A 26,297-nucleotide genomic window follows, 5' to 3' on the forward strand; every position below is an offset into this window, starting at 1 on the left:
AATAAAACAAAATTAACCACCAATTGCCCACATGCATAAGTCAAAATCCCTCTCAAAGCATGACGCCATGTCCTTTTAGGGCTAATAAGGCTCCAAAGGTGCAAAATATGGGCGAGATGCATCTCCAATCATCATGATCAACCATCAATTGAGAAAGAATCCTCAAATCATGCCTCAAATCATCTCCATGTGTCCAAAAGCCAGCGTTGGGTGCCCTATATATATATATATATATCTACATCAGATATATGCTTTTAGTGAATACACTAAGCTAGTTAATGGTGGAACCGAGGAAGGTTCATTGGGTGTCAGTGAAGCATGTGTTGAGGTATCAACGTGGTACAATGGACTATGGACTGAGATATGTCAGAGTTGGTGGAGTGTAGTTTTAGGATCATACAGTTTCAAACAGGGACGTGAGTGCAATAAATAAGAAGTGTACATCTAGATGTTGTTTAGCTTGGGGTCAATAGTGATCTTGTGATTTTGCAAGAAGTGACGCTTAGTGGCACTTAGCTTAGTATAGGCAGAGTACATGGCAACAAGTCTAGTGAGTTGTGAAGCCATATGGCTTCACAAGATGCTCATAGGGTTGTTTGGTCTTGAGATGGGGCCTACAATGATCCATTGTGATAACCAAAGCTGTATCAAGCTTTTAGAGAAACTGATGTTTCATGACAGGTCCAAACACATAGAGATCAGATACCACTTCACTAGAGAAAGGGATTAGAGAGGTGGTGTGAGATTGTAGTACATTTCCATAGCAGAGTAGGTAGTAGATATTCTCACCAAGCCTCTAGTGAAGGGGAAATTTGTCTTTTACGGAGAAAAGCAGGGGGTGGTGGAGAATCCTTTCCTTGCTAGGAGGGAGTGCTGAATTTTGTAGCTTCGGAAGGTTTTCCACATAGGCTTGGTGTCTTAGAATGTGGAAGTGAAGTCGTCTTTAGGTGGTTATTCAAGAGGAGCAACTAATATGGTCTCCTTGTTAAGTTTTTTTTTTTTTTTGGTAAGTTGAAGATTTCATTACTCAAAAAGCATATACAAAGATGTCAAATTGCATGTGGTCTCACCCCGACCAGGTTTGTTGACCAATGCTATTACCATGCTACATACAAAAAGCAAAATGCCCAACGAAGAGATCCATAGCCTTATAAGCCTTACATACCAGAAAACAAAGAGAACTAGAAATTCACTGGTTACCATAATCAGTTATCATAAGTATTGAGCTTGTAGATACCTGTACATGCCAAATCCCATTAATTATGGAAGGGCATGCAACGATGAATTGCTCACTTGATTCCATGATTTGTAAGGTATTTTACTTGATTACTCTAATGATTTGTTGTATTGGAGGGCAAGGGGACACATTAGATCTTATGCAGGATTGCAGGTGGGTTTCCATTTGGGGTTTGGTCTCCCTATACGGGGTCCAAGCCACATTGGCACTTGTAGGGTAAGCGTTCAGAGCCATGGGCTTCCACCATAGCAGAGAGTACTTCATGGATCCCCAACACCATTTAGTGATTGTTTGTGTTCCACCTTTTGGATGAGGATGATGCACTTGGACCACCATGTGTAGCCGGCTCCACACTTGTACCACACACTTGGCAGAGGTTCGAAGGTACAAATGAGGATGTGTCCCACTATAGGAGACAAAGGAGGGATTATGTCATCATGTCTCACTACAGGAGACAAGGGAGGGCTTATGTCATCATCCTAGCCCTTATAGATGGTTTACAAGCATTATCGATCCACTTGGAGACCCATGAGGATGTCATAGTGCCCTCACACCCACTAGGGGACACCACTCGTGACATGCTTAGATATCAAGGGGCCAACCCCTTGTCCACTATGTCTAGGGTCCATTCTTTGGCGATGGCACACTTTGGACTCCACTAGGCCTTCTCAATGGCCCAATGACTCATTATGTTGATTATTTTGCCCTCATGAGAGGCTTCTTTTTATGCTATTGAGCTATCTTGGTGGGCTTGTCACTAAGAAATGTTAAAATTGCACATTATTTTATTATTTGGGGCTTAATTAGGCCTAGTTAGGCAAATCAAACTATTTAGAGAGGATATAAATTTATGAAAGGTTCATTCATTCCTCTCATCATCACTTGTTTGGGATTAGTAGCTCTTGTGAGAATTTTGCATTCCCTTTTGGAGGAAGATTTTGGTTTCATGGATGAATTTTGATGTTTGGATACTATTCTCTTGATCTTGGAGCTTCAAATTTGTCTTGATTTGATGATTAGATATATTCATTGTACATGTATGTGATTTTTTCGTGTCTATTCTTTACTTTATCTTGTCACATGAATGTTGCTGTGATTTTCGCTATCTAGGTCTGAAATTGCCTCTAATTTATGTGAAATTGTGGAATCTTTGATCTATGATAGTGTTGCATATGTTACATGTGTCATGTATAACGAATGAATGTTCCTAGAGGTTTGATTTCTTTGAATACACCTTGATAAGTCATCAATTCTTGCATATCATAGTATAAAATCTTCTGGTAGCTGCTCTCATGCCCTAATTTGCCATGCGAAGTTGCCTAGAGGTCTCCTTGATCGGGTTAAGTCTCTACAAATCACAAAATCACCTTGACTCTATCTCTCCCAAAGGCAAGGCACTGATCTGACCATTGGTGATCACTTAAAAGAATATTTTTCTCACCTTTTTCTTTTCCTTTTAGGCTTAACCCTAGTAGGTCATCTATGGCATCAATCGAACTGCATTATAGCCACCCAAAGTCCTCGATTTTTGGTCCACTACTACGCTGGGGTTATCTCTAGAGTTCCTCCAAGTTTCATGAAAATTCGATGGTGGAATCCTGAGATATAGCAAGCCCTAGCCACAAGACCAATTTTCGCTCTAGGTTGATTTGGGTTAGTGTCCTCATTCGGATCATTGCAGTTAACTCTCAAAAGAAAATTAGTCCTTTGATCCTATTCTCTTCCCTCATTAGGTCAAGACTCTCCTTGGCTAATCTACTCCACACCCTTGACCTAGTTTGGGTCCACTTGTGTTCTCTGTGGTCCAGGGAAAATTTTAAGGATGGAAAATTATCTTGAAGTTTAAAAACATTGGCGAATCTCACTAGTCCCTAATATGCAAACTATAAAAGGTTTGTTAATATCTCTGTAAAATTATTCAAATTTATAATGATTTTATATATAGTCTCTATATAATGTTGGCAATTTTTAAGGTAAAATAATTTTATATTGTAAAATTTGGGCGAATCATTTTTAGAAAAAATGGAAATTAGTGAATCCTTTTTTTTTTTTGGAAAAATCATAGAAAATTAGCCCACCTGCGAATATTAGCCCCTAAAATTTTCCATGCTGTGGTCCCACAACTCGACAACTCAAATTCCACAAGGATTACAAGAATCCATTTTTTCACAAGGATCCTTAAGCCTAGGAAGCCCCTTGTCAAGGCACATTGTCCAACCCTAGGTCTAGATATCCTCATAACCCTTCTTAGAGAGCCAATCACCTTGCTTTCAAAGCAAGCAAGCCAATTACTTGAGCCTCTCTTGTGAATAGGCTTTAGGAATCACTCTTCATCCCATCATTGACCTATTCATCCTTGTGATTCCTTTCATACCGAGACTCCTCCCATCAATAAAAGTTCGTAAAGAGCAGGGAGCTTTAGTTGAGGTGACAATGGTCTATCGCTCCATTGTTGCCCCTTGACCTAGTAGTTGCGCTATAGGATTTCCTCCTAGGACCCTTGCTAGGCTGAGCGGTAACACACCCTATAGCAGCATACATTTTTTTCAAAGCATTCCATCATGCTCAAGCAGTCACGCAACCGAAGATCGTCATTATCTTTCAGCAGTTTGTCAAGTCATGTAAACCCAAATTCTGCAGCCTTGTGGGCCTTCATTGTAAAAATGATTCTAGTATGATTACAAAGCCATGTAAAAACATCTAGGTAGTGTATGACTCTTAGCAAAAAGTTTCCTCTAGGGAGTTTTTTACCCTTCGCCAATTATTTACATTTCCAAACCCAAATAATTAGCAAAGTTTTTCTCCCACACATACCCCAAAGCTAGAGTGGGGCTCGATGGTAAGGTCTTAGGTGAGTCCTAGTGTTATAGAGTCTATGTATTTATCATACAAGATCATGTGTCGCAGAATTTGGTTGAGTCTAGGGATCATGTTCTAATTGTTGAAATTCCCCTTTTGTATGGGATGATCATGTAATATTTGATGTTAAAAGTGTTGTCTAGGAATATTTTAGGTGGATGATTAATCATAGTTAGACATCATCGCCTAAATATTTTTTAGACCCACTTTAAGGGTGAAAATATGTGTTTAATCCCTTTTGGAGTCATTTAATTTATTTTCTGGCAAGAATACTAAGCCATAAATTAATCAAAAAAAATAAAAAATGAGAGAATCAAATTTCTCTCCAAGTGAAAAAATTAAATTTTGGAGAAAAGTGACCTTTTTGAGGAAGAATAAATTTGAAGGACTCAATTTCAAAGAGAAAAATCCCTCAAAAATTCATGGGTCCAAAGGAAATTAATTTTCTAAGGTTCTCCATCAAGGGAAAAATCAAATTTTTAAGAAAAATTGAACTTATAGACCAAGGTGGTTAAGTCAAAAGGGATTTTTTGAGGAAAATGTTCAAAATAATATTTTTTGGACTAGGTAAAAAGGACTTTATCATGGAATTCGAATTTTTACTTCAGATCAAGGGACAAGATTTAATTTTGGCATGGATCAAGCAGCAACTAGTTGTTATTCTCCAGCATCAAGTCAAAATTGTGCACTTCTTTGGACCTAGTTGCTTCCACTTGGAGGGGGATCTAGATCTCTCTATTTTCTATATAAGGAAGCCTAAGGCTCCTCATTGTCTCATCTTTGGATGGTGTAATATACTATAGAAGCTCTCTACTATTTTTTTTGTTTGATCAACAAAGTGAAAGTCTTTGGGGACAAAGCTACGTGTTTATGTCTTTTAGCTTGCTATGTTAATGTATTCTGGTTGATGTGCTTAAATTTCTACTAAGTTTAAACTTGTTATTTTCAATAGCCTATCTGGTTTATTGTAGCTTGTTTTCTCCCTTATTTGGATTGGAGAACACATGTGATTAGGCGGTTCTAGTGGATCCTTGTTTGGACACTAGACTTACCTTTTTGATGTGCCAACCAATCCCTATTGAAACTAACAATATCTTTTGAGATTGCGTAGAAAATTAATTTTTCTGATAAGATATTGAGCATTTGAAGCAAATTCTTGTTTGAATCTTCATCTCCTCGAGCTGAGGATTAGGAGTAATCCTTGCTTGGATCTCCATCTCCTTGGTGCATAGCAACTAAGAACCCATGGTGGGACTTCTCAAGGGCTCATCATAAGAACATCTGTGAAGGGGGTTTCTTGTCTTTTACTCAACCAAGATCACTTATTTAAAAAATTAAATCTTTCATTCATATCATAGTGCTTTAAATTGACAGATCTGCTAATTAGAGCAATAAAATCATTGTAAATTTATGTAGATATTTTGTAAATATTTTCTTAAACCTTTTTACAAAACCTTTTATTTATTTATTTATATAGTTTGGGGTTTTCTAAATTGGGTTTTGCAGATCTGAGTTCTGGAAGCAGGGGTCTTGTTTATTTATTGTATTGCAGGGGTATGGGCCATAGATCGAAAAAGTATCTCAATTTATTTCAAGGGTCCAGCCCCTCCTAGCCTAACGGCTAAGGTTTGAGGGCCTTTTTAACCTCCAAGACCAGTGTTTTACAACCTGATTAGGCCGCAGAGGGTTTGAAGGCTTTACGAATTTCCTAGAGGCCTAGATCTAGGCTTTTCCATACCTTAATCCTTCAACATTTTGTTTCAGAAAGGCAGCTGCAAGCCCTAAGAGGCCACCCACACTGCAAATTCAGGGTTTTTTAATGCTTTATCACTCAAAAAATTTGCAAATAATTTTTCATGGCTACAATCATATTTTTGTATCAAGATTCAAATCCAACTTGTTCACATTTCAGGCTCGTTGAAGAATTCCTAGGGACCAGAAAAATCTGATCTCTAGCCCTAATCTGGCAAACACAGGGGTTTTAAAGTATTTCATTGACCATCAAAGGCTCAGATCTAGCCATCCTTGGCCTTCATGCTTCAACATTTTGTTCCATAAGGCAGCTGCAGGACTGTAACACCCTTAATCTAGCATTTTTAAGGCTTTTCATCATAAATTTTTGCTAATTTTTTTTTTCTGTGACTTAGAGATCTGATTTAGGCCAAGGCCTAATACATTTCTCTAAGATCCAAGTGCCATTCTGAAGTCTGTTTATCATTGCTATATCCTTCGTTGGCTGACATCTTGATATGCAGGGCTTTCTTTCATCAAAGGAGCATCAAATCCACTTGTTTCAAGGCTAAAAGATAGCCTCCCCTCATCACTGGTGCCTTGTGATTTAAGGGCTAAACGCAGGCCTATATTGGCCTCTAACCTCTCTGCCGTGAGCATATAACAGTTGGATCTGAAGCATTTCCAGGGAGGGTTTCTGATCAGCATGCATTATAAGTTTATTTTGGGCTTAAGTCTTGCATTTGTTAGGGGTTCATCACTTATTTTGGCTTAGAAGATTGCCATTGCAGAACTGATCCATCGTAAGATTTATCAATCTTGATTACAAGCTGACTGTATTTTATTGCAGACATGTTTCCTTGGGGCAAGGGTTTTAAAAATTTTCACCTTGGCTTGGCTATTTGTCAGATCAACAAATCAGATTATTTCCTTTTGCCTAGCCGCAAGGATGGAGGCCTTCCTTTGGTCCGACCGCAAGCAAACTAAGGTCTGATCACATTTGTATATCAGTCTTGGGCTAACGCCCTTGATGCAGGTGTAGCGTATCCCTTGGAAGAGGTTTTTTCACCACTTGTTTGTGGTCTCCTGTTTTGGGGCATCATTCATTGAAGGAAGGCTGCATAGCTCCAGGGCCTTGGCCCGCTCCCAACTGCATCCTTTGTTGACTATCCATATTCAGATCTGAAGCATATATATATTACAGATCCTAATCTCGGAAATAACATCTAATAAAAAGCCTAAAAAACACTCAAACACATCACATAATATTTTCAAGAATAATCATAAGTGCTTGGCTTTCATTTTTTGCTATTTGAGTGACTGATCTTGCGCATTGGAAGTCTGACCTGAACTTACAGTGGTGTGATCTCTCCTTACAGTGGTATCTTTTCATCTGCTTCTAGCACTAAACTTGGTTATTGATCATTGGCATTGTTCCTTGCATCTTGTATAAACGGATCTCATCTTTAAGTGAACTGATATATACTTGACAGTGGTTATAGTGAACTCATCATCTTGACAGTAGTTTATTGAAATTCTAGTGCATTTTTGAAAGTTAATGGTGCATCTATTGGCTTTGGACAGCAGATTAATAAGAGATTAGCATTGGGCAACTATTGCCCTTGACTCTTCTCTCTTGTCTTGTCAGGGATAACCCTTTGGTTACTAACTAGCCATTTTTCTCTCTTTACTAACTACATCTCTAATTGCATTTCAACCTTGGCATCTCATTGTGCACGATTAGACTCTTGTTGCATCTCATCTGCATAAGTATTTCTCTCTTGCAAATTGCATTGCATCCTAAAATCTAATCAATTCTTAACTTAGCTAGCTTGCATTGCTATTTGATCGAAGTGCTCTTGAGCATCTTGTCTCTTATCTAATTGCAATTAAAGGGTTGAGTGGTAGTTTCATTTATATCTTGTTAGCAATCTCATTTGCCATCTTATAAGTGTTATATCTTTATAACTTTCTTGCTTGTTCAACTGTCTAAATAAGTGAGAACATCTAATAACCACACTATTGTCTAAAGGCATTGTGATTTTGCTCTAACATCTAATTGTCATCTAATTGTTTTAGAACATTGTCATAAGCTAGCAATCTTGTATCTTGGAAGTATCTATTTCATTTGTGGTTGCAAGCATATTAGCATCTTGTTCCTATTTGAAGCAATTATGTTGCCAGGAAGTGTGTGTTTGGGGACGGGGGCAGGCGCGTCATTTTTTGAAACAGGGTGTGTGGGTTCGTCGGGGTATATTATAATTTATATATATAATATATAAATATTATATTTTGTAAATTATAATATATATGAATTTGTATCTTTTTCAACATTAAACAAGAAAACTAAAATATTTATGATTTAAACATTAAAGATTTAAACAATGCACATCATTGAACATTCAACATTTACATTGAAATTTCAAAATTTCTAGTTTGATATCAAGTGCAAATTGGAGTTTACGTATTAATAAGAATCATGATATATGTACATTGTCATACTACATTCAAAATTTGCCTTAAGGCATCTCCAAACATGAACTAGGAAATTTTAAAATACTAAAATAAAAATAGCTAAAGCCTAATAGTGAACAATGGCTTCCTCAAGCCATGACATTAGCATCCATATCATCAGCATCACTTAGATCTTCAGTTAGCATGCTCTCCAAGTAGGAATCACTCTCATCTTGAGGCTCATGCTCATCCATAGCAAATGGAGGTAGCTCAATAAGGCAATTTGGTTGTATCTCCCCGTCCACACACATAGCATCATCCGTGTATTGGTCCCATCTCTTGAAAGAACCCTCCTTGTACCCAAGGTCTTTTCAAGATATGAGATGAAGTGTGTTACGAATGTACACTAAGTTATCTACCTTCTTTGAGCCCAACCTATTTCTTTTATTGAATGGATAAAGTGTTAATTTTAGGATAACAATGGTATATTCTGTGCTTAGAGCAATTTTACTTCAATTTCTTTATTAGCCCAATATCAATATCCAGTTTAGCAATCACATCATCATGATAGTAAAATGTAGATAGAACATAAACAATAATGGTAGAAGACAAGCCAAGACAAGATGACACAAGATATGGCACTAGCCAGGGACAAATCCCAATGTGGGGAAATATTTGATCAATTCTTTTTATAATTCTTCAAAAGTTCGCAGAGAGAGTACAATATACAATATTCACTTGCCCAATTACAGCGAAAATCTGATCAATCAAACAACAGAAACAGAAAGCCCTAACTAGAAAGTCAACGCTAGTCAACAGGGCAAATTTTGACCTCTAAAACAGCTCGGTCAAACTCGATCAACTCGGCCTCCAATAGCAAGTCAAATCAACCCAAAAATAGTCTGAAAAAGTCTAGTCAAATCTGGTCAACAAATGTCAACATAGCAGCATGTCCCAACACACTCAACGGTGGTCAAACACAGGTCAAACTACATTGGATTTCGTACCCAGAACTGTGGCCCGCCCAAATAGAAATCCTCCACCCAAAACAGGTCAACACTTGGTCAACGCAAGTCAAGTTAGCGTCTTGCAATTTTGGTCAATGCCGGTCAACCGCTGGAACATAAAACCCTTCCCTTCTTTGCACGTGTGGAGAGCTGCCTCTGAATCTGGTATGCAATCAATGAAGGAGAGAGAAGATTGTGAGTGAGTGAAGTGTCCAAATGAGGAGGAGGCACCTTGTATTTATATGTAAACGTTGAGGATGAATAGACGTGATTTTTGGGCTTTTGAACCTACATTAGATTGTTGGCCGACCTTGACAATTTGTCCATAATCACAATAAATTCATAATTCCATTTGTACATGTCAGAATGAGATGATCTTTAAATCAATCCTACACTTCTCGGAGAGAGGAATCCAATAAAAATATGAGCTGCCCAAGGTGAAGTTTGGCCCTAGTTACCAAAATTAACATAAAGGCATAAGGACTCCAATTCCTCTCGCAAGTTGAAGAACTAGCTACTTGGAATATTAGGGGAAGCCCATTAAATTAACTAAAAATTTAAAAATAAAAACTAAAATGAAAATTTAAAAATTAATACATAAATTTAATGGAGAAATTTCAAATAAGACGAGGAACTCCAAACTAGCTACTTGTCCAAGTAGCCGTATGGCAAATTGCTGTAACTCAGGAGCATCAACACCATGAAGCCACCACCAACCAATTGGATCCTTCTTGCATCTATCTGCCAAAGATGCATGTGAACCAAAGAAACCTCGGCCATGTGAAAATTGGGAAAAGTAAGATCATATGTTAGCGACTTCTTCTGTACAACCATAAATTTTCTTGACAACGGTTAAGAATCCTTTGAACAACTCTTTATCTTGGGAAGGAGGCCTCCTTCCTGTTGTGGGATCATACCATTTTGGATTCACTGCATAAGCTGCCATATGAAGAGCATTGTTCAATTTAGTCCAATGTCCATGTATAAACTCTTTTAGTTGTGGCCATAAAGTAGGATATTTCCTATCTGTGACGGTTTGGATACTCTCACATGGAGTCCATGTTCTCATAAATCTCACCTAAACATGGACCATCTGTGTTTGCATAGCGGATCATATCACAAATTGGTTCTATAATTTCCACAACAACTTTCGCATCAACCCAAAAATGATCATCCAAAATCAAACTCTTCACCTCCAAAGCTACATCTGAGGTAGATAACCTCCACTGGTCCGACATGTCACTAACAATTGTGGCAGATAAAGCCTCCATCTCCACAAGGCACCTAAGTAAAATGTAGTAAGTTGCAAATGTGATATATGCTAGTTTAAGAAGCTCCATTTTGGCATGCTTGAGGTAAATGGCTTGTGATTCATGATGGTTGCAAATAAACATTTGAATTTTGCAGCCATTTTCAATTAATACTTGAATCCATTCAATTTTCCCAATGTCCTTCAATGCATTATTCAAAGAATGCACTACACATGGTGTAAAAAAAATGTCTGGGTACATCAAGGACAAAATTAAAATATTAATAAACCAAAATGTTTATTGTTTAAAATTAGAAAACAAATCAAACTTGTACTCAAAATTAAAATTGTAATTCATGTAATTTAAATATAAAATAAATCAAACTTGAAAGTTGAAACTTGTCATTTAATTGTACTCCTTTTGAACCATTCCCCCTGTTGCTTTGCACATTGGAGCTGCATTAGTAATAACTTGAACGACATTGGATGGCCCCACCTCTACAATGGAATCACATAATTGATTTTTCAAGAACATAGTGTTCTTTTTTTGACCAGAACAATCAATGGCCTTGAGAAAATAAGGACCAGACAAGAAAGAGACAATGATGTTTATCAATGGATGATTTCTACAATCAGTCCATCCATCCATGACAATTGAACATCCATTTACACTCCAAGATGCCTTCAAGGGTGCCATTGCCTTCTCAAGACGAGCTTTCTTCTTGTCCACCAACACAGTTTAGAGCTTCTCATAACCAGACGCTTTATACCCTGAAGGTCCATCATTAATAACATGAACCATTTGCTCAAAATAGGGGGAACGAGCTGCATTGAAGTGAATGCCACATGTAAGAAAAAATCTTGCTATTGCAAGATCAACACCCTCTCTATTTTTCACATCAAACATGTCATAAAGGCCACCAAGTTTAGGCTTCTTACGTGCTTGATTGTTAGTGTTTTTTGATGCTCTAGATGACACAGACACATGCTCATCACCAACTTGAACTTCTTCATCAGATGGTAATTCTTCATCATTGGAGTCATTATTTTCATCAACATTGTGACATGGTCTAGAGATTGCCTTGCCTGCCTTACCATCAGCCTTTTTTTTGCTCTCTTTGTGCACTAGGGAGTATAGTGGGATCATTTGGGTCTCCAATGCAAGCATCAACACCCTTCCTTGGTATCTGCATAAAATGAGCTTTAACTTTGGTATAGTGCCCTTTCCATTCAAGCTGACAGAAATTGCATTTTATTGTTGCTGTTCCCCCAACACCCTTTGGAGGTTTTTGTTTATCCACATATTTCCAAAGTGGATATTGTGGATTTGATGAAGACATTTTTTATTTTGCAAATTTTGCAAGACAATTTGAATCTGTTTAACAAAGTTCAAAGTAAAATTTATGTTAATAGAGGTTAAACAATTAATGCCAAACGAACAACAAGAAGCTACATTTATGGTACAATTTTGATGCAATTTTCTGTTCCTTTTAACTATAAGCATTTTGTTTTGTATGATGTATCACCAATTTAGGTCTTTACAAGCTGGAATAAGTAATTTAAATTAACTTTTCACAGTAGATATAGTGACACACTTTGATCATGACACATCTTGTGCAAGCAAGGCTTCATACATAAGCATGATTTTCATTTTGGTTGGTTCCTTGATTATTCTTTTTGGCTATTCTCGAATCTCACCTATCGGACAAGTCTTTTGTTTACCCATCACCCGGCTGAAAAGCAAGTACGAGTAATGGCATGGAGGAAAATGCTATGGTTGGAAGCCATAGAATGATTTGTACTAAGCTAAGTTGAAAAGAAAATTGCTGCTACAAAGAAACTTGTGTTGGATATTGACTATAGAAACGAACGGACACATGAATCTTTTGGCGGTTGCCTTGGCACTAAGATTCAGTGGGTTGCATGCCATTTCTAAATCCCCCTTGAAGATTGCAGTGACTTGGATTCTTCTTCGCTGCACTAGAGCACTTGTTGGGATGGATTTCTAGAGGGACTAAGTAGCCAAGAAAGGAAATGGTTTAGTTTGTGGAATGATAGGTTGAGAGGAAGAGGTATATGTAATTGATTTGAATGTTGGTAGAGGAATGTTGGCTAGCATGCAATGTCAATGCTCAGGGTAGTTGTTTAATAGGATTGAGTTAAGAGGCACTGTAGATAACCCTGAGATACAGAGCCTGTATGCAATTTCACCTTTGTTTCATAGCTCAATTTAGGGGTGGTATCAATAATTGATACCTATAGCTGGAAGAAAAATCATTCCAACATCAACTCATTTCTATGTGCATAACATTATGAAGATGAGTATTTAGTATGTGACATAAACTCTGTTCTTTCTCAAGATTTTCAATCTATTGTTTTGACAATAAATTCTGTAACAATTTCTATGGTATGGAATCCCGAGATGAATCTAACATGTTCACCAAAACTTCAAAGTGGTAAAAACAAGAACTTAGTTGTATGAGGGAAAACAGTAAGTTTAAAATGCTATTGCATTTCATGAAGCCTAGAGGCAAGAACTATGGAAAACAAAAGTTACTGACCAACAGACCAACGAACTCTTCTCAAGGCATTGGCGTCTCTGTGGAGGAAACTTCCAGTCCTTACGCATACACAAATGAATGCCTGACGTCGGCGTCTCTATGGAGGAAACCTCCAGTCCCCGCACATACACCAACGAATGCCTCCCATCCTCAAACACCTTGTCCTCTAAAACCAAATGCCTCCCGTCGAATGCTCGTCCTTTGCTACCGCCGTCAAAGGGTGAACAAAATGAAAATGAAAGCAAAGTCGACTTAGCCTTTAGGTTTTAGTATTTAAGGTTTACATTTCGATAATTTTTTTAATTTTTAAATTTCAAGTTTTATTAATTATAATTTTTAACTTTCAATAAATTTTTTCTATTTAATTTTTTAGTTCAAAATCGGTCCACATGAACCCCAAAGAACCTGATTTTGGGGTTCCAAGTACCCATCATCGGGGTTTTCCGTACCTATCAAGACAAAAGAACCCAAAGTTTTTTAATGGAGAACCCGATTCTTCATAGAAGAACTCGGTTCTTATGTGTTCTTCTCAGAAGCACCCGTAACTGAATCTGGGTACTTAGGGACGAGAACTCGGGATGGGTTCGAGAACCCCACCCTGGGTTCGCGAACCTGTGCAACATAGGAAGCAAATCTTGATATCATTGTCTCATTTGAAACAATTGCATTTGCATTCTAGAATTGACTTTGCATTCCTAAAATTTACCTCCAAGCTTAAGCTTGGTTGATAGAAAGTTAAGAACACCTTCTTCATCGAACTTGTGATGCTCGACCTTTGCTCAATGGTTAAAACAGGTGAACTTGCAGTTCTCTTGCGGGCAATCCCTTGTAGGAACGGAGACACTTGGGTTTTTAAAACTCCAGGGGAGGTATCATTAATGAGGCCTTAGCCTCCTTCACCTGGACTGCTTTCTACAACTTTGTGTGAGACTTGCCTCAAACCAGTGGAGAAGGAGGACATCATGTAGATTTGGGCATTTAACTAAAAACCACCAAGATCTTGCATCTCACATTAGATTAGATTCTGCATTGCATTTTGCATTTGATCATTATAACTGGAATTGTGGGTTCACTTTATAATTGCAAGCTTATTGTGCTTTGAATGCCATAATTACTTGGAAGTATAAATTCCTTTCTTGCAATTGTTATTGAATCTGCCTATTGGTCATATTCCTGGTTATTTTGATCTGTCATGCTAACATCCTTCTTGCAGCACTGCTTATCTAGTACTTGAGATCTTTTGTGGAAGTGATATAATCTATATTGAGCATTGTTCATTAGGCACTGGTCTTTATTTGATAATCGTGATATTGCCTCATTGATCTCAATTGCTTCATCTTGTTAAGTTACACTTGGCTCATTTAATAATCACACTTGCTAATCTAAATTCAAGTTGTCTAGAGAGGTAGTGGATCTTGCACTTAATCTCCTAGGACTTGTTGTTCCAAGTTCCAACAAGTTTTCTCCTCACAATCACTTTTATGGACTACCCCCCTTGACTTAGCTAGGAGAGTCTAAACGGAGTGAGCAGGGATCAGAGTGACAGCTCTATTCTGAGCGTTGCACCTTAGGTGTACACCTTAGGCGACAACATAGCTTATAGCATGTTTTTTTGGACTCTAGAAGCCATTTAGAGCCTCATTGATTATGTATTTTGTTTTGGATATGTATTGCTTTAGGTATCATTTTGATATATTCACCCTTACATTGTATATACATGAACAGACTTTGCATTTTGTTTCCCTGTAATGATTTGGAATCTTTAAATTTTTTTCATTAAAATTTTAATATTTTATGTATTTTTAGAAAACCAAGTCATAAAATTCAAACCAGTCTAATTTCGAGCTGAGTGTGAATCGAATATGAGCAGACCCTCAGTTGAGTCTGAGTTTTAAAACTTTGAGTGTGATTTCTTGCATTTTTCCTAAATAATATTCTGGATAAGTAAATACCTGCATATGTTTTTGGCAATTCTTGAAAATGATGGTGCAAGTGGTATTCTTCTTGTGTTCATTTTTTTGATTTTGTTTTTAATAGTATTCCCAAGAGAAACATGAAAATTTTAACAGTATTGTGATTTGGAGGAGGCTTTTGTACTAATGATAACAGGTTCCTTTTTCAATATCTTTGCTAGGATTTCTGGTTGGGTTTATCTCTTTTTCATTTCTAGTTTTCTTTATTCGTTCTTCAGTGGAAGATAAATCTGTATGCATGCATGTGTGCACGAGTATGTAGTTTATTGTCGGGTTCCTTCTTAGTATGTATAATTCTGGTATTTACAACATTGGCATAGACATCATTTGTAACCTTATTTTGCAGGTACTTTCGCGTCTAGAAATGTCACACTGGAATCTATAGAGATTTTCAGAAATCATGAGTGGTTTCATGGAAAGCCAACAATTTATTTCCGATGTCAAGGGGAAAACAAGACCTCTTTGCCAGATGTGAAAGAAAAGAATAATTTGTATACTTTCAGGGGGGAAGAGTCATGGCAGGTACTAAGTGCTTCACTTGAAGAATGTTTGTGTCCCACCTTTCTTCCACAGGAAATATTATCCAGTTTTTTTACTTCTGAAGCAGTGCTAATGTATAATTCAGTGAAGCATGTGGCTGTTGACAATTTGAACAGATTAGGTGGTTGCAGAGGGCCGAGGCCAAATAGTTTTATAAGTTTCTAGCATAAGTAAATAACCACTAGTGAAGGTTTACATTGTGATAACTGCTGTTTCTCATTTGGACCACAGAAGTGACACTGAAATCAAATCGTCTGATCCTGGGCATCAGAAATTCTTGGAATGCTTCCCATCCAGCCTTCGAACTTTCTGATGCTGTGCATCATAAATTCTTGGAATGCTTCCCATCCAGGCTTGTTAGGAAGCATTGCTATTTTACTTTTGTCTACAAATTGAATATACAAACCTCCTCTCTTAATGCTTTGGTGTTCCATTAACTTTTCCCTCTCTATGAGGGCATTTCCTCTTGGTAAGTTTTCCGGAGACAAAGTGTGCCTGCCCTTTACCTTTCTTTTAGTTTTGGTTATCTCAATTTTCAAAATATTTCTTTTGAAACTACCCATTTTCAAACTTGATTTACACATTTCCCTTTTATGATTTTAGGTTTGTAGAATTCTTATTATTCCCCGAAGGACTTTTCATTTTCTGATTTTCTATCTAAAGTTTGAACATCTTCCGAAGTTTGAACCTTTGTGAATGTATTTTCCCATGGTAAAAGCTTTGGTCAAGATGATTGTTGTTTTTATCCTTGATTTGACAAGGCTCAGTATGGCATGACATCCAGTAATGTAGCAAAAAGAGTTTCTGCTTTTGGCCAAATTTCGCTATCATCTTTCTGCTTTAAAAACGAGACCTATAAAATGCCTTGCTCTTGTCACTGTGTGGAGAAATATGTCATGGTCATGATTGTTATTATTCACTTACAAAAGGTTATGAAACATGTAATTTTGTCTTAATTTTCATCTTAATTTAATACTAAATTTGTTGATAAATGTAGCTTGAGCAGAAACTTCTTGAACAAGTTCAGTGTGAACTTGTAGGAAGTGGTTTGAGATATTTGTTTGGTGACCACCTTGAAAAGGTGATCGATAATTCTATCTTTTAATTTCACTTGAAAAATTAAAAAGAAAAGGGAAAGTCAATTGTTTTGAAGTCAACTAGTCATAGGAATCTAAGTGAAACATTCTAGATATTCTAGAACATTGGAGACTTTGTTTAGGATTTAATCTTGGCCATTCATCTTATGATTGAGACAGGTGCCAGCTAAGATTTAGGAAACTAGTCGCTAGAATTGAGGAGATTAATTATGTTCTCTCAAAGCATAAATAGGACAAGATAAAAGAGAGGTCAAACACAAACATGAGAAGAGAGCTGAAGGAAAGAAGAGTGCATCTGAAAGAGAAGAAGAAAAGATTTGTTAAATATGACCAGCAGTACAGCAGGTCATACAGTTTGTGCCACTATTGTTGTTGTCTTTTCTTCATGCACAGGCCGTACCAATGTTGCACAAAGCGGGGACGAAACGGGGATGTTTTTTGGAACCGGGGACACGGAAGCGTCATCTTCCAAAAATCTAGGAAGCAAAGCGTCTATTATATTATATATGTATTTTTTTTTTTTATATGTATTTTTTGCATTTGTATTAAAAACATCCAAAATACCAAATTAGTTGTAGAAGACATGAAAACATGCATATTTTTACATAAATCAAGATAGATATGGCATCCATTGTACATCAATGATTAATTATTTCAGCATCAACCATCTACAATCTAGATTCCTCTTCTCTTGTCTAGCCTTTGCCTCTACTTCAATTCTATAGGGATTTTAGTCAACATTGCCTAATTTTTGTCAAATAGCTTAATCCAAGCCTTATAATATGGTAGAGAAAGCTTAACATGCCTGATCAATGATTTTGACTTGAGTGGAGGGTACATAATTGCTAAGGCCATGACAAAAGAGTCACAATCAATAAGACCAAGACTAGGAGGGATACATATAGGGCTTGTTGCTCTTGATTAAATGCCAATCACATGCCCTCATACATGATATAATCCAATGAAATGACACAATCCCATTGATCCTAAAAACTGTTAAGTCTGCTGAATTTTGAATTGGATATGAAATTCTATTTTCTCCATATGAAGTCTAATGAGGTTGGAACCACTCTCAAACATCCCGAGTCATTTCATGGTGATGTTAAAAATTTAAGTGAAAGGATGGAAATGAAAGATAAAGGAGAATGTCACTTTTATTTTAAGAATTTAACATTACCATTAGGGAGCACCTTGGGAGTATTTGGAAAGTGTAGTTCCTCACAGAATAATTTGAAATTTCCGAAAACCAAAAAAGCCCCGCGGAACCTTCCACCTTCTCTGGGATCCACTCGCGATCCGCGGTGGATACATGCCCGAACCTCCACAGATCCGCACCTGATCCTTTCCGGATCCATGCATCGGGAAATATGAATTGCGGATCGGGGCCCCACGAATCCAATTTTGCAGGAATTGCCAAAAAAAAGACAATCCGCGGATCTGATTTTCCGATTCGTGGTTCCGCCAAAGGATCGGTGGCGGATCCGTACGGGACACAGATCTGCCTTTGGATCCTTGGGGGGGTGACGGTTCCTGCAACACTAGGCCGTACATCTTGAGATCAGATTGTATGCCTTCATATTTAACCATACAACGTAAATCTAGGGTGTGCCAGAGATTGAGAAGGAGAAAGATTGATTTTTTTCCCTAGAAGGCATAAATAGAATAGGCTATATTTCGTTGTTGTACTCTCTTTTTACAGGTCATACACTGTTGTTTGAGGTGATTTTATAGACCATACAGCTGTTGGTTCAAAGCAAGCTGCAGAGGTCACCTTGTAAGCTTTGAACAAAGGAATGAAACACTGATTTGAAGGAGAAATCCCTACGTATGTTTTTTTATTTCTTTCGTTGTTCATTTTTTAGCTATTTGTGTGATTGATGCAATGTTCAGTCTGCTGTTAAAAAACTTCTTTTTGAGCTATTTAGCATGAAATCATTAGGACGAGAGTCACCTCGGCTTGAAAAATTTACGTGGTATCAAAACTATTTCTCTGATTGTGATTCTCAAAAATTTACAATAGCATATTGGTTGTTGGAAAGGACCTGCAGTTAGAGGGTTTCAATATTCCTTTCTTTTGAGGACTAATTTCAGTTCTGGAGTTTGTGCATTAGATCAAAGATATGGTCTTAGCTACTCAGATTTAAGTAGATTGGGTCGTGCTTCAAATTTCTTGTCATGGAAAGTGAGGTGTTGGTTTCCTAACTGTTCCAACTTTTGGTGACTGAGGAACAATTAAAAAGGCAATCACCGAGGACTAGGTCCTCTCGCTGTTCTCCTGTAGCCTCAGGGGGGTATTCCTTGTATTTATATCAATAGAATATTCTATTATATCTTTATGATGTTGAATGGTGTTGTCATTGATGTCAACATCTGTTAATGAATGCTCTTAATATTTATCTGGATTGCATTAGTTGAAACTCCAATTGAAGGATGGCTAGAAACCCTAATAGCCCCATATTTGCTGAGGATTTTGAGGGTGGAGATCAGTGAACTTGATCTCAAGATTATCGTCATTAGATGCTCCTCATCAAGCCGATTCCAGTGGTATGTTGCACACCACAAGAGGCCTCACGGTTGGGGAGTTATGCTTGTTTGAATACGAAGGACCCATCTTGTGGGCAAAAACCCCAAAAGGTGATGATGTGTCAGCTTTCCATTGGCTAACACAAATGCTCATGTCATAAGGCTCCTCGCTAAAAAATAAAATAAAATATCTTGTCACAAAAGCCTTAATTGTGAATATTTATTCTTATAATCAAGGGCATGTGAGGATTTTGTTTTAAAATACAAATTAAACTTCAAAATTTAAAAACCCTCAAAGGGGCTTTTCCCTCCAATGCACTTGAATTTCAAAAGTCAATCTCCCTCTAAAATAGGAACTCACCACCTCCTATGAAGCCCTCCAAAAACTATAAAAGAGGCCTCATGTCATCTTTTTGGTATGCATTAAAATGAACATCTTTTGAAGCTCTATAATTATCTTGACCCTGTGGGAGATAGACAAATCTAGTGAGTGGCTAGTTCTGAAAGGGTTTTGAAGGATTTGATTGGATCAAGGGTTTCGTCTTGTTTATGGCTGCAGGCTATACTTCGATCATTTGGCATCCATTATGGACTGAAGCTGAAATATCTGCGGCTTGTATGAAAGAATGACTCCCTTTTGGAATACTTTGCAAAGCATTTGAAGGCCAAGCTTTCAAATCTTGATTTCATTAGGGTTTTTTGGATTGAGTACTCGTTGAAGCACGCTTGAAATTAAAGCCATATCACACTATTCTAAACTTGTTATTCTTCAACCCTAATGCAAAATATCCGTGACAAACCAAGTCTTGTTGCAAGTGCTCTTTAGTTGACCAATGCTGATTTTATTGAAAAAATTCAGAACTTTTGATCTGGCATTCTATTGAGTTCATCTCCGATTTGGGTTTGGCATGATTACACAATGCGTAAATGTGATGCTTCACAATCATTTGCAGGTGTAAAGGAATTCACAATCGTATGAATATCAACTGTGGGCAAAAACCTCCCGCATCAGAAACACAATTTATATTATAGACACAACTTGCAAATTTCCATGCGTTTTTCTATTACAGTGCTATGTTTGGAAACACGTCAGCACATTGAACTATATTGAAATAACATGTTAGGCAACACCGCAGAAAGATTAACCTGTAGAAGCAAATCGAAGGGCTTTCTGGCGTTTTCGTCTGGTATTTGTGGCATCAATTATCGATAGAATAGGAATGCTCGATTGGACACATGACAATTTGCCATGAAGCCACATCGTGTTGACCCTATTACAGTTCACCAGCTTTTCAATGTGATTCATTAGATTCGTATGCCGATTAGTAAGGAACGCTGCCCTAGGTGGTAAGGTGAAAATTTGTGAAGTGTAGTTCCTTTTAAATCCAACTATTAAAAAATGGTATGACTTGAGCGTATGATATGCGATTGTTATTATGATATGTTTATCGCTGGTGAAATAAAGTGCTAGCACAAGTTGGAAGTTCCCCTTCACAAGTACCATTTAATCGATCCATTATTTATAGTGTGGGGTTTCATATTGCCCTAGTCTTTGGCACTCATGTTATATCTTGTCTTCAAAAGGTTCGTTCTGTTGCATAGGTAGTAGTTGTGGGTGGTTCATCCAATAAGTCATTTGGAGGTGTCAAATTGTAGAATGCTTAATTCAATACATAATGATTTCTTGGTATTTAAGTCATTATTAATCCAATTTGAAATTTGAAAGAAGCCTGGTAATTGTGGCCCAAGGACAGATGTGGCTAAACATGTTTGACAATATTCCAAGTTTCAACTCATAATTGATGACCAAAACCTCCTGTGTGTATTTGACAAAGTTATGAGCAATGTTGGTGTTTGAAGCTAGGGCTTGATGTACTTGCGATTGTTAGGGTTTGGCTTGATTTTAAGAGCATGTATGACTAAGTAAGATATAGTAGTGGCAATTCAAGATTCACTCTAGGGCTTAAGGAGTTATATAGTAAGCGAAGGTTTGGGGCCTCTTCTTGATATCTAATGAATATTTTGGTATGGGTGTTTATTCTATGACAATATTGTGACGGTGATTATAGCAGAGGCAATATTTGACATCCGGACTATGATAGTATTGTACTTGGCTAGTGGACAAACACAGTGGATATTGACAGCTAGGGTTTGTTGTGCATATTAGGCAAAGGCATAATCATTGTGACAATGATAATGATAACTAGGGTTTGATGTGTAGATTGATTTGATTGACGAAGATTGTTTTGTAGAATCTTGTTTTGCAGTTTCCTATTCATATCGAGCACAGGTGGATCCAATCTGAAAATTGGGAAATGTGGTCTGTCGGTCGATTAGGGTGGTAGGGCTAGGGTAGGTTGGAGCCTGCACAGGGTATTGGAGCTTCCTTCAAGTTGGAGCCTCCTTCAGTTGGAGTTGAAAACTTGATGTAAATCTTTGAAAACAAATATTAAGAAGCATTTGGTGGTTTTTGTCCCAGAGGGGTTTCCACCTAAAAATATTTGTTGTCCACCCTCTTGATGTTTGCACATTGTTGAATGGTGTTGTTTACTATTGATTTATGTTTCATTTGATAATAATGTTAATTAATGCTTTGTGAAGTTAAAAATATACTAATTGAAGAGAAATATTGGTTCACCCCCCTTTCAGTATTTCCTACATATGATTTGACCAGGCTAATGATAGCGTGTAAAAGTGATATTAAATTTTAGATTCCAGGTTTAAGAAACTGATTCACCTAATCAGATCTCAGATGATGCATAAATGCATGAAGACAGTCCAACGATGGCATATCAACATGTTAAACATAATATTTTAAATTTATCTAACGAGGAAACACACTGAATCAATAAAGAAAATGATTAACTAAAGGTTAAATTGTAGAATTAGTTACTCATCTAAGATAGTCAAATGAAGTATGCAACATCAAGTGTTTCTCTACAATTTAACGTCAAAGATAGATATAATGAATCCAAGGATCTCTCTAGTAATATGATATTAGACAATCATTGAACTCATAGTCTGCTAAACATCAAATTATGATCATGTCGACAAATTAGCGTCGTAACAAGCATTACTGTTAATTTTAGATAACAATGGTATGTTCTATGCTTGGAACAATTACTTCAATGACCTTTTATTAGCCCAATGATAATTTCCACCTTAATTTCCAATAGCAATCACATTAACTATTTACATTGACAGTAATTGTAGATAAAACATGAACAATAAAATGCAAAAGACAAGCCAAGACAAGAGAACACAAGAATTTGGCTCAAGCCAGTGAAAATCCCCAAGATGGGGAAACCCTTGATCAATTCTTCTTATTATAAATATCAAATGTTCAACAGAGAGAGAGTACAATAATACAAAGTCAAAGTCAAAATTGACTTGCCAATTTGATGATCCAATACCACTGTCCAAAACAACCCAGTCAAATCTGCAATTCTGCCCTCAGTCAACAACAGTCAAATTTTTCCCTAACCAGAAAGTCAACAACAGTCAAAGTTTGGTCAAACTCTTCCAAAATAACTCGGTCAAAGGGGAGAGGAACTCAGCCTCTCTTGACAGTCAAACAACAACAAAAATTCAACTTTGGAGCAATTAAACTTGGTCAAACATAAGTCAACCCTACAGTCAAACAAGCCTGTGGTCAATGCAGGTCAACCTGCCTAGAAAATCTTGGTACCTGTGCCAGAATATGCGGCTTGCCCAAATAGATATTCTCCCACAAAAATTGCAGTCAAATGAAGTCAAACAAGGCTTGGTCAACGCTGGTCAATTCTCGCTAAAATAGAAAGTCAATGGCCATTCAAACTGTCCTCCAAAAACTCGCAAGTGTGAGATGAAACAAGAATGCCTGTGATTTGTACGACCCAATCAGATCATGAGAGAGAAGAATGATGTGTTGTGAATGTGCCAAATGAGGTTGGAGGTCTCTTCTATTTATATGAGTTGGAGGAAGGTCAATTTGTCCAACTTGACCCCAAGCCTACCTTGACAAGTTACACGTGTGATTTTGACTTCAAAAACATATTTCTCCTTGTCCAAATTTAGTGATCTTTAGGTTGATTTTGTTCCTCTTGAAAAGAGGAATTCAATCCAATAATCATCTTCTGCAAATGAGAGGTCTAAAGTGGAATTTGGCCCTAGTTGTGCATTTTAGCAATAACAATGTAACCATACAAAAAACAAATAAATAAAATAACACTACCGAAGTAATCACGGGACTCCCCGTGACCAAAAAAGCGTCAAACAGTTAGCTTATCAAACAAAGAACCTACTGATCAGAATATCCAAGGCAATATAATACCATGAAGAAAATGAAATCAGATAATCGTCAGTCACTTAAATAATTGCTCATGTCAATATCAGTAAGTCACTGTTTCTCTTTCAGTAGTAAATAACAAAATAACATATAGAACATAAAAATATGTCATGCGTATGGACTATATTAATCAAAGTTCACAAAACATGAGATCATGTTGGTGCAGCAAGTGCAGTCACACCTTCTACTTAAAAATGTAAGTTTCTTTCACCAACAATCGATCCCCTTAAAATGAGAAACGAGGTCATTAATAAAAAATTAAGTTAATTGTCTTAAAATAACTGTTTTTAAACGAAGAGTAATTGTTCAATTAAATAAACTAATGCAATTATCTCCTCTGGGCATTTTTTCCTTTAGCGGATTGTTTGGTTGCCTTGGTTGACTTTTTTGACGTGGCAGCTGGAGACACGCCCTGGGATTCTTTGATGTTTTCCTTTTTAGGATGAGGAAAGATAGTCATGTCGGGGTCTTCCTCTCCCCATTTTTCACAGCCACAGACTGCAGTGGAGGAACCGTCTGCGTGGCAGTAACAACTTGCTCTAAGACATCCCGCAAATTCAAATATTTCCTTACTCTGGCAAGTTGATCCCAGTCGGCCGGTGAAAACCATAACACCTTTCTGAACTTGGAGACAACTAGGATTAAATGAGAGCTAAGTTGATAACGTTCAGATGGCAGGCCTTATATTAGCTTGTCTAATACGGGAGATATATTAAAATCTTTGCAAAGCGAATTTATCACCAATGGAGCAGAGATAACTCCTTCACTAATGACTGAGAGGCACCCTAAATCTTGTCGAGTAGCCTTCAACTTATCTTGAAAGTCTTCCTTTGAAATTATCCGATTTTCATATCCCCAGAAAGAAGGAATGCCAAATCTTTCCAAATAATTCCAATCAACTCTGAAATCGTCGATGATCTTCATGGCTTTTTGAAATCCATCTTTCATTTCCAGGAGACATCTGTGCTTCTCCTTAACCATGTGGAAAGGAAGAAAATACATTTATCTATGGGAGGTAAGTTCATATCCTTGATTGTTTCTTCTTCTGGGGAGTTGAAAAAGTCTATCAGTAGATCAACGTCTCTCATTCCTTCCTTGAGCCGAGGAGTAATATTCTTGACTTCAATATTGGCATCTTACGGTTGATTTTCCCCCCTATCTCTTCCTTAACTTCCATCATAACTTGTTTGCCGGATGAAGTAATCTTTATGATTTCCTGAAGGAACTTGATCCCATTCTGCTTTTCCTTGAGAGTGTTCTGTATTTCCTGAATGGTCTTGACCTTTACTTCTGCTTGGCGTGACCATTGCCTTTTAGCCTGTTCCCTTTCAGACTCCAACTCTCTGGTCTTTTGTTCTAGCTGTGAAGTTTTGTGTTGAGAGAGCTTTAGTCTATTTGAATCTGCTGCCTCTGCTGTAGTCTGCTCTAGAGCTTTGTTTATAGCAGTTTTGTATTCCTCAGTTGTGTTGAGATGTTTTCTCTCTCTTTCTTCAAAGTCTTTTCTCAGTATCTCTACCCTTTCCTCTTGTTTTTTGAGTTGTGTATCATTCATATCAAGGGTTTTCTGCATCCCTTGCAATTTCGCCTCTATTTCTTCCTTCTTCTCGAAGGCATTTATTAAACTGGTTGCATCATAATCAAGTATCTTGACAACTAACTTTATGCTCTTTATTTCATTATCCTTTTCTATTTTCTGATAGAGCTACCATCCTTTGGCTGATCTGATTGTCTTATAATCTTGTCCTCAAGCCCTTTTATCCCATTAGCTTTAGTTCTCATTGCTACTCTTGCATTGTTGGGCTGTTCTGCGACCTTAGCAAGCATGGCTTGCAGTTTCCTGTTACTAGCGATTGAGTCTAACAACCTCTTGGCCACAACCTCTACAGTTTGTCTATGCCAATTGATCATATTGGAATCAATTAGCTTACTCAGATTGACAGCCAAGGAAGATGCTATGGAACCCAGTAGTCTTTCATTATCATCTGTTTGTGGGTGGACGACAGTGAGGTTAAACATGCTATCTTAAAAATTAGTCGAATATATAAATCTAGGATCCGTAGTAAGAGCCATTTCTTCAAGCGCGATCTCTTCACCTATCCGTGCTTCTTATGGTAACAACATTAGTTCTTTCCCCAAATTTTCCATGGCCTTTTCTTTGATAAAACGATTTTTGACTGTCACCGCCTACTTTCCCAAATCCTTTGGTTCTGATTCCTCAAGCGTTTGTTGGATTTTTCTAGACAGTTCTTCAATTCTTTTTTCAAAAACCTCTATTTCATCTTCTTTATCTTTCCTTGCCTTTACTATGCGCTCTATCTCTTCCAGATGCTACTTGTCAGTGTTTCTCTTCACGACGTTACTTGCTAATACCGTTAAGGACTAACTGAGCTCTACATATTTGGTTTGAACTTTGAATTGTCTTGGCAACACTACCTTTACCATTTTCTTTGTCCTCTTTAACTTCCTGTTCTCCCTACTCTGGAGCCACCTGTATATTTGTCTGATCTTTGTTGTCCCGAGGCAAAGGAAATGCATTAGCCACTTGTTCAATTTCTAATCTGGATTCGTGAATGTAAGCAGACAAATCAGTCTGTTTCTTTAAGTCATAAATAATGCCATGAGGATCATAATTCCAACAAATATCTAGTACCAAACCAAAGGATGACATTTCTCTTCCAATTATATCAAAAACTGTCTTTTTTTTCAACAGGAAAAAACAAAACTGCCTTCATTAATATA

At 37.3% G+C, this 26,297-nt stretch overlaps 1 protein-coding gene across 2 annotated transcripts in view; it reads left to right on the forward strand.

The window, feature by feature from the left end:
* The window catches only part of LOC149212046 (valine-tRNA ligase), a 113,306-nt gene that overhangs the window by 35,450 nt on the left and 51,559 nt on the right, over positions 1-26,297 (forward strand). For both annotated transcript variants that reach the window (XM_089391663.1, XM_089391662.1), the window contains one exon: positions 15,418-15,593. In XM_089391663.1, coding sequence (XP_089247789.1) covers positions 15,418-15,593 — 176 coding nt within the window. The remainder of the gene's footprint in view (positions 1-15,417; positions 15,594-26,297) is intronic.

Source organism: Pinus tabuliformis, chromosome 1_1, assembly GCF_031772625.1.
Source record: "Pinus tabuliformis cultivar Carrire ecotype Pingquan chromosome 1_1, CPIR1, whole genome shotgun sequence".
In the NCBI taxonomy this organism is placed as follows: Eukaryota; Viridiplantae; Streptophyta; class Pinopsida; order Pinales; family Pinaceae; genus Pinus; species Pinus tabuliformis.